Genomic DNA, 16,369 nt, shown 5'->3' on the forward strand with positions numbered 1-16,369 from the left:
CACAGTCTGTGCTTTTCTGCATATTTAGTTGGACTGGTAAAATGAAGCACTTTGTGATGTGTGATCTTTACTCTTTACGTACTGAGTTTAAAATGGTGATATGGACATATTTTGTTATTATGGCTGGAAATTTGAAAGTTTTGGTCCCTTTTTTCCCAGGATTACTTGAACTTGACTTTTCAACATCTGGTTAATGATTATTGCACATTATATGGAATTGCCAGCAGTTTAAAAGAAGAGCAATTAAAGAAATGGTGTTTTGCTATGAATGCCCACATCATATAACCTGACACACCAGATGGATTTGTTTCTCACATCCATCTGGGAAAGCTTCAATAGGAAACGTCTGAGAAAAGGCAGAGGCTTTGTGATTGAGTGAACACATCTCTACGGGCCAATCAGAGCAACAAAAAAAGGTGACGTAGCATCTATAGAGCTGCTCATGCGCAGCTACTGAGAACTAACACGAAACATGGAGACTACAGACATTACTACAGTAAGTGCTCAACTTTTGTCGTTTTTGAAAAGTAAACAACTCACTGCTGTTCTTTGTTCTTCTTTTAACGAAGAAATGTAGTCAAGTTCTGATAAAACTGGCGCTTTGGCAGCATCCACGCTAAGCTCTTCCTCCATAACTGCACCAGCTCTTGCTGCTGCTTGTTTACGTCATGACTGCGCCTGAAAGTACTGCCCCTCGTTGCTGATTGGTCCTGTCACTTTCTAACCGGGCCCAAACGGTTCAGATGAGAGCTTTGCAAGATGGATTCACCAGTGAGAACCAAGGAAACAGGCATATCCATCTGCTTTGCAAGGTTACACATTATATGGTTGTGAGTACCGTAATGAGCCACATATGTGCACATGCCCACAATTCTCAGCTTTCCAACACTGTTGGAATTTTTCTGAAGTTACAGTAATGATACTACGGACATATAAAACACATTGCCAGTGCTGGGTCAGTAGGTAAATGGTTAAAGGGGCTATAAAAACAAACTTGACTAACTCATTAAATGATTTACAGTGCTAGTCTACTTTTTTGGTTGCACTTAAATGCAACACAAACACAAAATGCAGTTTTTAAATGATGATTTCATTAATTTAGGGAAAAAGCCAAATCTAATTTCCAACTTTTCTATTGTTTTCTTAAGTATTGTGAACCTCTTCCCTCTTTTAAATTTTGAATTTAGCTGCTGACAAGTTGCTAGCTGGTGTTTGCAGACTGCACTGTAATGTTTAGTTTTATAGGTGGTAGTTATGTTGGCTTGTTGGGTAAACACTTGCATGTGTGTTCCTAGGAGGTAAACTAATGCCCACCTGTCTGCATGTTTGCCAGCAGCAGGGACATTGTAGGCATCAAAGACCAGACGATGGTTCCACCATCATCAGAAGTGTCCGTCCGAAAAAAGCACATCCATGTTTCAGCTGGAGCTTTCTACTAAGTCTTTAAAGTTTGTTTTACAAAATGTGCTCTGCTGTTGTGATGAAAGTTTAACTTGATCAATAAAGCAGATAAGCTGCTGAAAAGCTATTTAATTCAGAAAACATCACTGAAACTACTGGAAAATTAAGTCACACTACTAATGTTGCCATTTATAGTGCTACTACTGCTCAGCATTGTCTAGATGTGAAACCATCTGCACCAAAGCAGATTGCATATCCTGCATGTGTGGATGCATGGGTGTTTTTCTGCACATGTACAAAAAACAGTACACCAACCATAAAACCCCAACACTTCATGCAGTTCAAGTGTAACTCTTCAGCAACAGTACAGAAATCAAAGGCTGTCATGTCTTTAAAAAGCAGAAACATAACATAGTATGAGATCATTCCAAATCAGCTATATTTGGGCTGTTTTTTCTGTTATTGTTGCAAAGTGTTAAGCACATTGTACCACCTGCTAGCTCAAGGCATCAGTGTTTTTGCACATTTCACTCTTGTTGTTCTGACTCATTACTATTTACAAAGTTTCAAGTTAAACCTTTCCCTCTGATGAGTCAATTAGTACCATTAATTCCTGTCAGTGGTCCCCAGGTGTCCTTTAAATGCACGGTAATCGGAGTAATTGTTGCAGATGTCAAACGTAAGTGAATTTTGCCAAATTGTTACTTTGAGGTAGACCTGTGGCTCTGGTGATTTCATGATTTGATTGAGACTACTAGAGTTATGATCTTGTGTATTTATCAGAATTTTTTTCTTCCCTTAATTTTCAGCTCTGATTACACTAATGAAAACATTTTTTAAGTCTTCAACATGTATTCATCCATCCATCCGCGCTGATCCGGGGTCAGCTAGCAGAGGCAGCAGGGTCAGTAAGCCAGCCCAGACATCTTTCTTCCTAGTGATACTTTCAACTCCTTCTGGGAGATCCTGAGGTATTCCCAGACCAGACAGGATATGTTATCCCTCTAGTGCATTCTGGGTCTCCCAAAGCTGAACATGCCCAAAAGACCTTCAAAGGGAGGCCTCACATTGTCATCCTGATCAGATGCCCAAACCACCTCAGCTAGCTCCTTTCAATGCGAAGGAGCAGTTGTTCTATTCCCAGTTCCCTATGCACGTCTGACCTCCTCATCCCATCTCAAAGGCTGAGCCCAGCCACCCTCCAAAGAAAACTTTTTTTGGTCGTTTGTTTTGGTAATCTCACTCGTTTGGTCATAACACAGAGTTCATGACCCTAGGTGAGGGTTTGGAGGTAAATCAACCGGTAAATCAAAGCTTTGCCTTCTGGCTCTGCACCGTCTTTACCACAAGGGTCTGACACAACAGCTGCAGTCCTGCTGATGCTGCACCAATGCGCCTGTCAATCTCCTGCTTCCATTTACCCTCACTTGTGAACTAGGCCCTGAGATATGTAAACTCCTTCACCTGAGGCAGAGACCCAGCCCCTCTATCTGGAGGGAGCAATCCACCACTTTCTGACAGAGAACCATGGCATCAGATGACTACTTTGCACTCAGCTGCCTGCTGGCGATCACCAGCTGAGGAAGCCAACAGAACCACATCATCTGCAAAAAGCAGAGATGAAATTCCTCCAATGGCAGCTTGAGATCCTGTTGATGAAAACCACAGTCAGTGATAAGAACACCCCCCCAATCACCAGGTCTTTAACATGTAGCCAAATTTTTAAAAAGGATTGGAAAGAAGTGACAAATGCTATTTTAAGTATTTGAGTGGCTGAACGATATTTCAAACTGTGAAGAGAAAAAATTCAGTTTCTGTTTGGGAGAAAACTGTAAGTGTTCTCATAAAAGATGCTTGAACTTCAGTGCTTTATAAGAAGGAGAGGTCTATGTTTAAAGGGGATTGATATGATTTAAAAAAATCAACAATAATGTATGAATGTTCATTCTCTATAATCCATTCCAGTATCTTTTTTGTGGCAAGCTAGTACAGGAACAAAAATACCTTAAGTCTGTTTGGAATGTCCTTGATTAACTAGCCAGAATGCACTTGCCCTTATATGTTACACCAAAGCTGTTTAAGTGCTTATTAAGATCACATAACAGCTACTAATCAGTTTAGTGCCAAAGTACTACCTTAGAAAACAGGGCAATAACATTAAAGGCTGTTATGAAAAAAGCAAAAAGACATCATAAATATGTTGAAATATGATATTAAAAGACACAAGGAAATGCAAAGTGTATAAAATTACCTTCAAACTTGGTATCTGCTCTCTGTGTTGGGCTGTGTAATAGAGTTCTGTAGTCCCTACTACAGAGACCTAACTTTAAATATTTAGTACAATATTAGCAAAAGAAGGACTCAAGTAAGAAAGCTAGTTGTCCTGGTAACTGTACTTTATATATTCATTGATATTATTGTTTTATGAAGGCATACAAGTGACCAGTTGCTCAAAAGCTACAGCTCCATGTTATCTGCAATATTCTGTAATTTTGAGTAAAGAATTTGACCAACTGGCTTCTTAAAATGTGTTAGCCAATTGTGATGTTTAAATTGAATCGATTTACCTAATTGCCAATGATGCCAATGTTGCTGACGGTTTTTCATCACATCCTTTGGTGTAAGACTCCCACTGTGCCGATGATTTCTCTGATGTTTAATCACAACAACAAATCAGAACTGGTCTAATGGGTCACTTCCTCTGCCCAGTCAAATATCTCTTTATTGATTCAGTAGGAAGGTGTAGATGCCATTGTTAAACTGATTGGACACGACGGATGAACATTGGCTGATATGATTAATTTATTAATTAGGATCTAAGGTGTGATTTTACACAGCGAAGTCCCTACATAACTATATGAGTTTAACATTATTCTCTATGTTGTCCTTGGGTCACAATTCATTTTTAAAAGTTATTTAACTAATAAATATGGGATTATTTTATGGAGTTGCCTAAAATAACATGGATGGTTCTCCATAACACACACTTTGCACATACCCTACATGATCTACCTTACAGTGAACTTAGAAGTTTTCTAAAAGTGCATAGCATTTGTTGTCTTCATTGGTCAAAGATGACCCGAGTGTTAGTGTGTGACAGGTCACCCAGTTTTACTTAAGAGCAGATAAAAGTAAAGTAACTTAAATTTAACCTATACCAGGCTCTAATCATCAATCATCAAATGTTTCTCTCAACCTAACTAGAGAGAAAAAATTAAGTCGTATTATTTTTAAGCTCAAAAACAAGGAACCATCTCATACAAAAGAGGCATAATGGTCATGAATTTAAGAAAAAAAGTGTAAAACTTATGTTAAGATAGAATTGAGTTGAAGAAAATGATGCAACACAGAAGTAACAGACACTTTATGCTGTCATACTTTAAAAACCGTTTAACAGGGTGGGTGAAATTTGACCTTCAAAGACAACAAACACAAAGTCCAAATTAAGAAATAACAAGGACTAAATACTAAAAAATTATGAAGCTCAAGTACTCTAATTGTGTCACTTTAATGGTAATGAAATATTTTTTGAGCAAGTAGAAGTCCAGAATAAAATTTTGCCTGGCTTGCATAAATACTACATTCAGATATCCAGTTGTATTAGAAGCAGGTAGTTATTGTGATAGCTGTTAGACTTTGGCTCCAAGATGAGGTATTTTACGAGTAATTAGTTTCCCTGCTGATTAAACAGAAATCTAAATTGAACTGACTGAGTTGCCTAAAGGCAAGAAAACTCAACATACCCTGTGCAGTCATTGACGTGATGAGCTGCAGAGTATTTTCCTTTCAGCACCGATTTGCCCGGTGTAGCTAAAGCGAGCAGTGCTTGCACCACCAGTTTTTGGTCTTTCTTGCTTTTTTAGGTCTGCACTGCTTCCTCTGTGCTGGTTTACATCTGGCCGGTGGATCAGGAAAAGGAGGCCTATTAACTGGAATTTTTACAGCATAGACACATCATTGAATCAGCATTGTGGGCCTACACAAATAAAAGAATGTAACTGTATGTAATCCTCTAAGAGTGCTGTTGCTGACTAGTGAGGGTGATTACTCACCCCCCCGTTTTTTTTTTTTTTTTTTGTCATTGCTTTTTTATCCTCCTTCTCTTAATTCCGTGTAAAACTATCACTTAACTTTTTGTTCTGTTGAATAATGTGTGTGGCAGTGTTTTTTTCTGCCTTTTGTTCACACCTTTTATATTTTTTCTTCCTTTGTTCATCTAACTGTGGTCTGTGGTCTCCATGGTGTACAAAAACAAAATGTAATACATAAAAAAACTCTTAACCTGTGTCCCTTGTCCTCTCCCCCTCACTGAATCGATTTTTCTCTGTTGATCTTCCCTACAGCCAGGTGTAACCCTTCAGCATTCTACTACCCTACTTCCCACCGTTACCACCTCTGTCGAAGTAGCCATGGCAACCAGCGCCGTGCCAAGTGACAACCTGCCAACATACAAGCTTGTGGTGGTGGGGGATGGTGGTGTTGGAAAGAGCGCCCTCACCATTCAGTTTTTCCAGAAGATATTTGTGCCAGACTATGATCCCACAATAGAAGACTCATATCTGAAACACACAGAAATAGACGGACAATGGGCAATACTGGACGGTGAGTAGTAATGTCACAGAAACAGGGAGATCATTTTACTTTATTTTCATCCGTGTCCCATTTTCAGTCAGTATTTTCTTATGTTTCAACTGAGCATGGGTGTCATTGGGCTATTTATTTTCAAATGAGACTTTTTTTTTTTTTTTTTTTTAGATTTATAACACTTCATTTGTTGCTGTTTAACACACTGAACTAATGATGAAATAGGAATATTATGCTCTCTGAAGTGCTGAAAGCTGTTGTGATTCAGCAAATGTGTCCGGGGAACAAAGATCTTAAGGTTGACAGTGTAGGAAAGAGCACGGGGTTGTAGCAGGGTTTTTTTTTTTTTTTTAATTACTTTTTTTAACTTTTTGGGGCTAGGGAGCCCTTACAGGGCAAAAAATTTTCCAAGGACCCCCACATAACTCTCACGTTGATTAAACATGTTAACAGCCATTTGTACTTCTAGATGCTGTATTTTAAACTCTTAAGCCTAAATACAAGCTCTAGTCCAACAGCGTGTGGCTTCTTACTTTCTACGATCCTTTGAGCAGCCAAATAAGAATCCCTCTGTGCTTTTTCTGAGATTGTGGTCAGGTTCACCATTCGTGTTTTCTGGTTGATGTATTCCTCACCCTTTCGTCAGAAAAAATCTTTCGCTTCGTTCTGCATGCTTTGTTGTCAGATGACGCTTTAGCTTGGCGGTTTCATGGCTTCACATGAAGACACACAACACATTTTGGTCTTCTGTCGCTCTTCTCAATAAAACAAAACTTGAGATAGCTGTCATCATATTTTCTCAGTTTAGCTGGTTTGGGCCTAGCATCACTTGATGAAGTGGACATGCTTAAATATTTATTCATTGTTGCTAGCTGGACCTGCACACCAAATGTGTCCTGAGCAAAGTGACTGATGTGTGATGAGTGATAGATTTACGTGATATGTCACGATCAATTCTGAGTTTTTATTCGTTTAGTATGATTGTTTTATGGAGCTGTGGTCCCTGTATGTACGTATTTTAATTACATGGCATTACTATAATAATTTATTCTGAATTATTTTGTGGACCCCCAAGCTGTGGCTCGTGGACCCCCAGGGGTCCCTGGACCCCAGTTTGAGAGCCAGTTGGTTATAGGGTCACTAAAAGTGCCAGGCACCTCAAGCTCAAGAGATTACATAGATGGAAGTGATCTCACAAGTAGTGAGGACCGTTTTAAACTAAACCAAACTAAAACAACCAAACAGAATATCCTATCTGTACAATGATTACTGAAAACTAGACTAGTTTCTCCTTTAGTAAATATACACAACAATACTCTAAGTCTTGGTGTAACTCTTAACTATGTATAACCCCAACTCCAAAAAAGTTGGGATGCCAAGTTAAATGTGAAAATAATAATAATAAAAAAAATGCATTAATTTACAAATCTCATAAACCCATATTTTATTCACAATAGCACTTAAAACATGCCAGAGGCTAAGACTGACATTTTACCATTTCATGAAAAATATTAGCTCATTTTGAAATTGTTGGCAGCAGCACATCTCAAAAAAGTAGGGACAGCAGCATGTTTACCATTGTAATGCGTCCCCTCTTCTTTTAGATTTGGGAATTTGAGGAGAGGAATGTTTTCCCATTCTTGTCTGATGTAGGACTCTACTCAGCAGTCCTGGGTCATCTATGCTGGATTTTTCACTTTATGATGTACCAAATGTTTTCTATTAGTGAAAGGTCTGGACTGCTACTGCAAAGCCATGCTGCTGTGATGGGTGTACGTCTTGCTTAGAAATGAAATGCAAGGCCTTCATTGAAAGAGATGTCTGGATGGGAACCTGTTTTGCTCTAACACCTCTATATACTTTTCAGCATCGAGATTTCTCCTGATTCTCTAAATCTTTTTATATCGTGTAAAAAAGTCTTAGCAGTTTCATGTTGAGAAACCTTTTCCTGAAAATTTTACATGCAATTTTTTGTAGATTAGTGTACCTCTGCGCATCTTCTGATAGACTTTGCCTTTATGCTTCTCTAGAATTCTCTTTTTATACCCTTTCAGTATACTGACCTGTTGCCAGTTAACCTGGTTAGTTGCATAATGCTCCTCCAGTTGTTTTTCATTAATACCACTTACCTATTCAGCCTTTCATTGCCCTGTCCCTTCTTTTTTCAAAAAATGTTTTGCTGCAGTAAAATTTAAAATGAACTACTATTTTTCATGAAATAGTAAGGAAATAGTCTAAATTTCAACATTTGATATGTTGTTTACGTTCTTTTGTAAATAAAATATGGGTTTATGAGATTTGCAAATTATTGCATTCTGCTTTTTCTACATTTTACACAGTGCTCAGACTTTAATGGACTTGGTGTTGTATTTGATCTTGGCATTGTAACTGATTTGTAAATGTTAGGCTAAATTTGAGGGTACGTGTACAGTAAAACATGACATGTAAATAAGCAGTTTGCCAATGAGACATTAAAAAATATGTTTTTATGAGCATGTGTCCTGCAATATTTTACAAAAATATCAGTGCCATTCAGTGTTTTTACATTCCTAAGTGCAAAAACATGGTCAGTGTCACTGTTTTTGCTGCTGCACTTGCAAAGCTCCCATTTGAAAGTAGTTCAACTTTTGCAACACCACTGAGCTCATCAATGTCACTTCACCAACCAATCGCATTCAATTTGTCAACAACAATGGCAAGGAGGAAACCAAACTATTTCCAGACTGTTTCTAATTCAACTAGAATGACTTTCCTTCCCATTATTTTCTCATTTTCTCAATGAAATTTCCTTGAATTAAAGCAAATACTACACTCTCTGTGCACTTTGAAACAGACTGCCTCTACCAGTAAAAGTGAGAATTCCATGAGCAACGTTTTTTTAACCCAGCAACAGTAAGCTCCTGTGAGAAGTGCCCTGAAATTGAGGTCGTAGCACTTACAGCACAAAAAAGAAAAAAAACAACCCTGCTGTCAGAGGACACAGGCCCATAAGTTAGATGGTGCATTTAATTGGAAAAGTTGTAAAAGCTAATGACTTCTTCCCCAAAGTACAGCTCAGAAGTGTATAGTAATTTATCAGAATGTGAAAATGAAAAAACTGTGTTCCTTTATCTTGGCAGTGCTAGACACAGCTGGACAGGAGGAGTTCAGCGCGATGAGGGAGCAGTATATGAGGACAGGAGACGGCTTCCTCATCGTCTTCTCGGTGACGGACAAGGCCAGCTTTGAACATGTGGACCGATTCCATCAGCTCATTCTGCGAGTAAAGGACAGGTTAGTTTATCTATTTATTTATTTTTTATTTTATTAAGTAAGCCGATGAAAGTTGACATTGTGTTGGGCTCTATTGTAGCTCCTTCATGATCAAGAGTTTTGCAGAAATCTGCCTCCTGTGTAGCTTATGATCTGTTTTTAATGAAAATTTAAGTCCATTTGGTCTTTTTTGATCTCTGTATTTCAACTGTAAAGGAATGATATGATATATTGTGTGTTTGTTGGGCTTGTATTCACAGGGAGGCCTTCCCGATGGTGTTAGTGGCAAACAAAGTGGACTTAGTTCACCTGAGGAAGGTCACCACTGATCAAGGACAAGAGATGGCTGCAAAGCATAGTGTAAGTAGTTAACCTTTGCTAACAGGCTCCACATTAAGTTTTTTTTTGGCAGAAACAGTCATGTTTTGGTTATTACAGGTCCTCTTGTAAGGATGCAAGTAACAGCTTTGTTGTACCAGTGTTAATGTTCTTGCTGTTTGCCCTATTTTCTAGAAGAGAATAGGGTTAATTTGTTTGGGTAATTTAACATCAGGCTTGACGTAATTCAACAGCTTATTCATGTTTTAGAGCAAATTATGAGAATCGTAGAGATTCAAATGTATTCTTTTTTTGAATTTTTTTTTTTTCTTGTGGGAGGATTTTCTGCCTTTTTTAGATAGGACAGTTTGAGAGAGACGGGATATATAAATAGAGAGAGTGGGATAGGACATGCACCAGCTAGTGTCAGGACTGGGAGTCAAGCCAGCCACCAGTACAACACCGAGACTGCAGACACTGTGCAAGAGGTGCCCGCTATATTGACTGAGCAAACCAGTGTCCCTTTCAAATTTTCAAAATGAAGAGTAATAATTGTATGCACCAGATCTTGATCATAATGATGAAAATTAATAGGAAGTGCATTTTTCTACTGTATAATGTGGGGTGCTAATACCCGCCTCTATGATTCTGTGCTTAAAGCATGCTCCTTATTCCTCCACACTCTGTTGCCTTCCAGTGGCTGTTGATACGTGACATTAAAATGTCTTGGCTTAAAACTGGCGCTAATGTCAACAACAGACAGCCTCACTATTACACACTTAATATCCTTTTTGTTTCATAACTTTGATAACCAGTCATAGTCAAGTGAATAAATGCAACACACTAGTTGGCATTAGACAAATCTCATACATACAGGAGGTGTCATTTTATGGTTGGTGTGTCACTTGTAAGAAAGCATCTTTTTCACTGTATATATGATTTAGTGAGGATGAATGAATGAGTTTTAACTCTGCTGATATCAGTTCTGTCTGACATGATTTTCCAATAGATTGGACCATCAGCAAACTGTTAATTTTGACCATTTAGAATGGAGTTGGGTTGTTTTATTGCTTACATAATTTTACAATTACAGTGCATTCAGAAAGTAGTCAAACCCTTTTTACTTTTTTTTCTTTTGTCTTATGTAGCAAAATTTAAAAAAACAGAAATATCACATTTACATAAGACATATGGGCGTTCATGTGTTTTGCACTGACCTGAGGCTTCCTACTAGCCACTCTGCCATAAGCCCAGATCAGTGGGGGTCTGCAGTGATGGTTGTCCTCCTAGAACTTTGTCCCATCTTCACACAGGCTCACTGGAGCTCAGTCAGAGTGACTATTGGGTTTTTGGTCACCTCTCTTACTTTGGCACTTCCCCACCAGTTGCTTGATTTGGCTGGATGACCAGCTCTTGAAGGAGTCCTGGTTGTGCCAGACTTGTACCAAATGAGATTTATGGAGGCCACTGCACTCTGTAGTACAGTATATCTGTGCCTTTCAACAATAGTCAGAGACAGGATCCCGCCAAGGGTCTGAAAACTTATCTAAATATTATATTTCAGTTTTTTATTTTTAAACAAATTAGCAAAAAAAAAAAAGTCATAAGTCTGTTTTCACTTTGTCATTACGGGGTAGTGAGTTTGGATTAATGAGAATAAAAATGTTTTTTTTTTTTACTGTAGTCAGGTTTTGAGGCTGCAACATAAGAAGTAAAAAAAAAAATGAAGGGGGTCTTATACTTTATGAATGCACTGTAAGTCACATCTGTAGTTGATACATCATCTGCAAATATCAACCTATAGATATCCTATAAATATCAACATATAGGTTTTAAATTTTGACCAAATGTATGAAAATCGTAGTTTTAAGCAGAGCCAACATACCTGTGTCTGCTGAAATCATTTTCTTCATTCATCCACATCCTCAAAAGTCAAAGTTTGTTGAAAGGACTGAAGTTTGAGGTCTGAACTACATTTATATTTAAGTTTCAGCTAAATTGAATTTGTATAATATTGGATATCAGAAAAAACACATTATTGTGCATCCCTAACTTACATTTTGCTTCTATGTATTTCTTTGTTTCTTTAGATAACTTATATAGAAACCAGTGCCAAGGATCCTCCAATGAATGTGGATAAAGCCTTTCATGAGCTTGTTCGTGTTATAAGGTAAGTCCTGATTCATTCTACTTTATCATTTAGACAAATACTATGATTCCTATTCACTAAAATACATTTTGAGCTGATAGTTTGTAAAAACAGCTGTTTTGATTTAACCTTGATTTAAAGTATACCACCCTTCTTCCTTTATTTCAATCTCCATTTAATTCCTTTTGATTTTAGTGGTAGTGAATGTGTTTAACTGGTAAGTGATGGATTGGAAAGGTTCTTTGTAAGAAGAGAAAATTAAATGAAAACATCCCTGAGCTGTTTTCTCTCGTGTAATTTCAGATAAACTCTGCGTGTTTTGTAAATGTTCTCATTATTTTTGAGTCCATTTCTTTCTGCGAAGAACAAGAAGAAAAAACTAAGCTCAGCAGAATTTTATAGATGTTTTTTCCAAGCTTCAACCAAAGTTGAGCAGAGTTGACAGATGAATCAATATTGCCCTCTTGTGGTCAGACTAAGGCAAACCAGACATGCATGAAGTGGATAAAGACATAATGACTGTGCATTTTTCTGACTGATGCTTCAGCAGTTCAGGCAAAATTTTCCACCCTCTTCATAATGGTGTACTTTGCCTTTGCAGTGTGTTTTTTCAAAATTTGGGGGCCTGAATAGCTCTTAAGTTGCTCAAACAATGGATGTCTCACTTCTATAGCCTCTTATTTAACTGTTAAAAAAGCTGCAGCTTGACATTCTGGAGCAGAAATCATAGACACAGTGAAAAAATGTAATATAAAGAAGAAAAGATAAAAAAAAAAAAAGAGGTCAACCTTTTCTTCTTTTATGCAGACCTTATTAGAAATACAACATTTAGTTCCTAAAGCATCAACAAATAGAGTTAAGGACAAAGAAAATCCCAGTTTGACAGGATTTGTAATCCATTAATATAAGAGCGCATCCCACCATCATGGACAATGTATAATGAACACCAACAATATCAGTAAATTAATTCAAATACCATTCAAATCAAAGCTTGCAAAGTCTGCCCATGAAAAATAAAAATAATCTATTGTTAGATCAGAGGACAACACAATGATATCCTTTATAAATAAGATTTTAAAAATTCTATTGGTAAGTTTCAGAATATTCTTGCGCTAATAGATGTAAAAGGAGAAATGTACTATAGTGTTTAAAGAAACTGTATCAAAGTTTAAGAGCTCTATACATTTATGACATTAGAAATAAAAAGAAGGTCCTAAAGAACACATTAAACTGACTTAAGAAAGAACATAATTAGCAGTTTCTTCCACTTATTCTCTCTGTGCTAATTCAAGCTGTTTTTGTAATATTCTTTATAATAATAACCCAAACTTCTGTGTGGAGGAATAATGGTTATCGTTTTATACTTACTGAACAAACATGCGAGTGATACCAGTCATCTTTTGTTGAAGCAGAAAGAAAATTAGCATTTTTCCAGACCTAACTTGTTGGATTGTTCCTTTAACATTAGCTTTGACTTTATCGATTAAACCATCTCCTCTTTGTTGTTTTTTCTCTTCCCCAACAGACAACAGGTCCCAGAGCGAAACCAAAAGAAGAAAAAGAAGATGAAATGGAGAGCAGAACGTTCTGCAGGTTCTCACAGGTTCCACTGCGCCATATTGTGACCTCCCTCATCCCTTTTTTTATCTCTAGTAACATAATCACCAACACGCACACCCACACACCTTTGGATTTCAGGGAATTCCCAAGCAGTGGTTAACTACTGGAGCACAAAAGGGAGGGATGGATGGATGAATAGCTGGATGGGACACAAGAAGAGGAGGATGTGAAGTGTCGGATGTCCCCTTAACCTCCTCAATGCCTTGGGATGAGTGCTCTGCCCTCTCTCTTCAACATACGGTCCTTTCCAAAGGTCATTTGGTCCCTCCCATCTGTATTCAACGCAGAACTGCAGTGTCTGAGAACTTTTTCTTAATCGAGTGTAACTTTTGAATTTGATATCAAATGTGGCACAAGACAACAGACTCTGGGAGAAAAGCCAGAGATGGAAGTGATCCTGATATTGGGACTTTTATCTTGAAAATGGAAGAAAAAGGGAGGAATCGGCTGAGAATGGCAGTTTATTTTGCAGGACAAACTCCAAACAGCCGGTCTGGTCTCAGCTTTCTATCCTCCCTCAATTTCAGGATATGATATCTGTGTTCTCTCTTTGTAGATTGAACATCATAAGGGCAGAGTGGATGGCTATGGGATCAGTGACGGCGACGTTTGTGGTCAAAATAGTTTTTGTGTGGTGTTGTGGATGAATGTGAGTACATCTGTACCTTGTGCTCTTGTGTTGCTTTGGTTTTGAAAAGTAGGTTCAGAAAGGGTGGAGGGGATGTGATGTGAAGAGCAAAGAAATGTGATGTGATGCGAAGAGAAAAGTGTCATATCAGTTCTGATTGTTTAAATATTGTAATTGTAAATGATGCTGAGGTTGGTCAGTGTTTGTGGTTAGAGTAAAATGTAAAGAGAGCAGGGTTTGGACCAACGCTGACATGTCAGTAGCCATGTTTACAGACACTCATAAATGGCTAATTATCTCATCATTGATACAGACAGTATATTAGAGCCATTTTACATGAAGTATTAGAGCATAATTATGTTTAATCAAGTTTGCCTCCGCTCATTACCAGCAGCATGGTGAGTGCAGTCCTCATCAGTACTGTATCAACAATAGCCCAGATTTTTTTCATCTATGTAAATTCTCCTCAAGCCAATTTACATTTCATTTTCTTTGTTATTTAAGAATAGACAATTACAATTATATTTGTCATGTTAAAAATCTAATTATAGGTGGAAATTTAAACTAATTAAATGCTGGTATATGTACAATAGATAAGGGATAGTCAGAGCTTCGTGTTTCTGATGAGAAACAGGCTGGAGAAGCTGATTTGCACTGGCCACTAACCAAAATAATGTGATGTCATTTTCTTTCAATCTTGGGGCTTTTCAGACAGCACCACAGAATTCAGGACAATGTTATAAAGAGGAGTCCAGCTCTCACAAGGATATCCTTCAGTTTAAGGAGGCATACTGTAGCCCTGGGAATGTGTCAGAGATGAATCAGCAGTGATGCTCCTGGGGCTTAAAGCCATGTTGACCTAGCTACAGCTTATGTTTAGTTGTAGAGAAAACCACCCACAAAGCAACAAGACATTCATTGTGCTCATGTTTGTAGCCATGAAGTGGATAGGAATGTACAATTTAATAAACTATGAAATGGCTCGTACTGTTAACGCACTAAAGTTTCAGTGGACAACTTTTATCGGTCTGGGAAAAAAAGGTCTCTTGAAAGAATACATTTTTGCACTTTTAATACAATTTCTCACTTTCCTATCAGCATGTTGTCTTGTGTTTAGTTTGCGAGTGAAATGTAAGGCACGGTCAAATTGATTTGAATGTAAATCAAATATTAAAATAAGCAGACATGATTAGGATTAGTGCCTGCGTATGCCTGTTACCTTGGCAGTGATTGTAACAGAGATTAAATAAGAGTTTAATAATTGGAAAGGTATGAAAGAAAACTTCTGTATCACTGTTTTGATTTAACATGATTGAGTCTCATTTTCACAAAGGCATACAGCTTCACCTCAGTATGAAAGTGGAAAATCAACCTCAGCAAATGAAGGAAACAGTAAATCTACTTCAGCTGTTAAAGGGACTGCACACAGAGTTTCCAGTGAAGGACAGAAACCAGAAAAACTGATCATTGAGCAATGAAGCAAGACAGACTGGATCATAGTGGAGTACAAAAAAAATCTGAATGTGTTTAATGAAAATGTTGCATCATGTATGTTTGATACCATTTTGTATTATTGATATGATTCTTGCAAAGTGTTTTTTAAACAACTGAATAATTTATTACTGTCTATGTTACCTCAGCTTGTCCCAGACCTGGACAAAAAGCTTAACTGCTCCCCCCTTTTTTTTTTCTTTGGGACTTTTAACGGGTCACAGGCCTTTTGCCTTTGAGCCTCCAGATCAAGAGACTTTGAACATGCCATTGGACCAAGACAAAATTTGTTCTGATGTTTGGAAAAAGGAAAAAGGACCTCTGCTTTACTGGAGCACATCTGGATAGCCTCACAAAGGAAAATGTTGGTAAAACGTATGGAAAGTTTATCGTCCAAGTTGAGAAATTAAAAATGTCTATGTTCAGTGTGAGATTTCTAAAAGGAAAAATGAGATTCATTGTGTTATTGATGGCTACATAATAAGACTGATACCCATGTCTTTTAAGTCCGTAAATACAAAGCAAGTTAGCTTAGTTTTGCTTAGCATGAATACTGGAGCAGGGGTGTTTAGGTTTAACAGGCCACTGTGTCAACTGGTGGCCCTTGTTGTCAAACAATGCCTATAAAAAGTATTCACCCCCTTGGATGTTTTACCCTTATATTTATATTATAAATAAATCGCTGTTACTGTAATTTGACTTCTTTGACAAAAAAAAAAAAAAAAAAAATTATGTCAAAGTGGAAACATTTCTTCAAAGTAATGCCAATTAAATGGAAACATAATGTAAAATAAGTGATTGCATAAATGTTCATCCCCTTTAAAGTGACTGAACTGATTCAACAGCCAAAAGGTGCTGGTAGTCTCACAATTAGTGAAATTTGGATCACTTTAGTGCAGTGAATGTGTCTCAAGTGATGGAATAAT

The 16,369-nt window shown here is 37.5% G+C and overlaps 1 protein-coding gene across 1 annotated transcript in view; it reads left to right on the forward strand.

Annotated features, from left to right (window-relative positions):
• The window catches only part of mrasa (muscle RAS oncogene homolog a), a 30,437-nt gene extending 15,287 nt beyond the window's left edge, over positions 1-15,150 (forward strand). The window contains exons 2-6 of the mRNA XM_041806895.1: positions 5,745-6,003; positions 9,105-9,258; positions 9,498-9,597; positions 11,646-11,725; positions 13,230-15,150. Of these exons, the coding sequence (XP_041662829.1) occupies positions 5,811-6,003; positions 9,105-9,258; positions 9,498-9,597; positions 11,646-11,725; positions 13,230-13,329 (627 nt within the window). The 5' untranslated portion in view covers positions 5,745-5,810 and the 3' untranslated portion in view covers positions 13,330-15,150. The remainder of the gene's footprint in view (positions 1-5,744; positions 6,004-9,104; positions 9,259-9,497; positions 9,598-11,645; positions 11,726-13,229) is intronic.
• Positions 15,151-16,369: the final 1,219 nt, after the last annotated feature.

The sequence above is a fragment of the Cheilinus undulatus genome, linkage group 15 (assembly GCF_018320785.1).
Source record: "Cheilinus undulatus linkage group 15, ASM1832078v1, whole genome shotgun sequence".
Classification (NCBI taxonomy): Eukaryota; Metazoa; Chordata; class Actinopteri; order Labriformes; family Labridae; genus Cheilinus; species Cheilinus undulatus.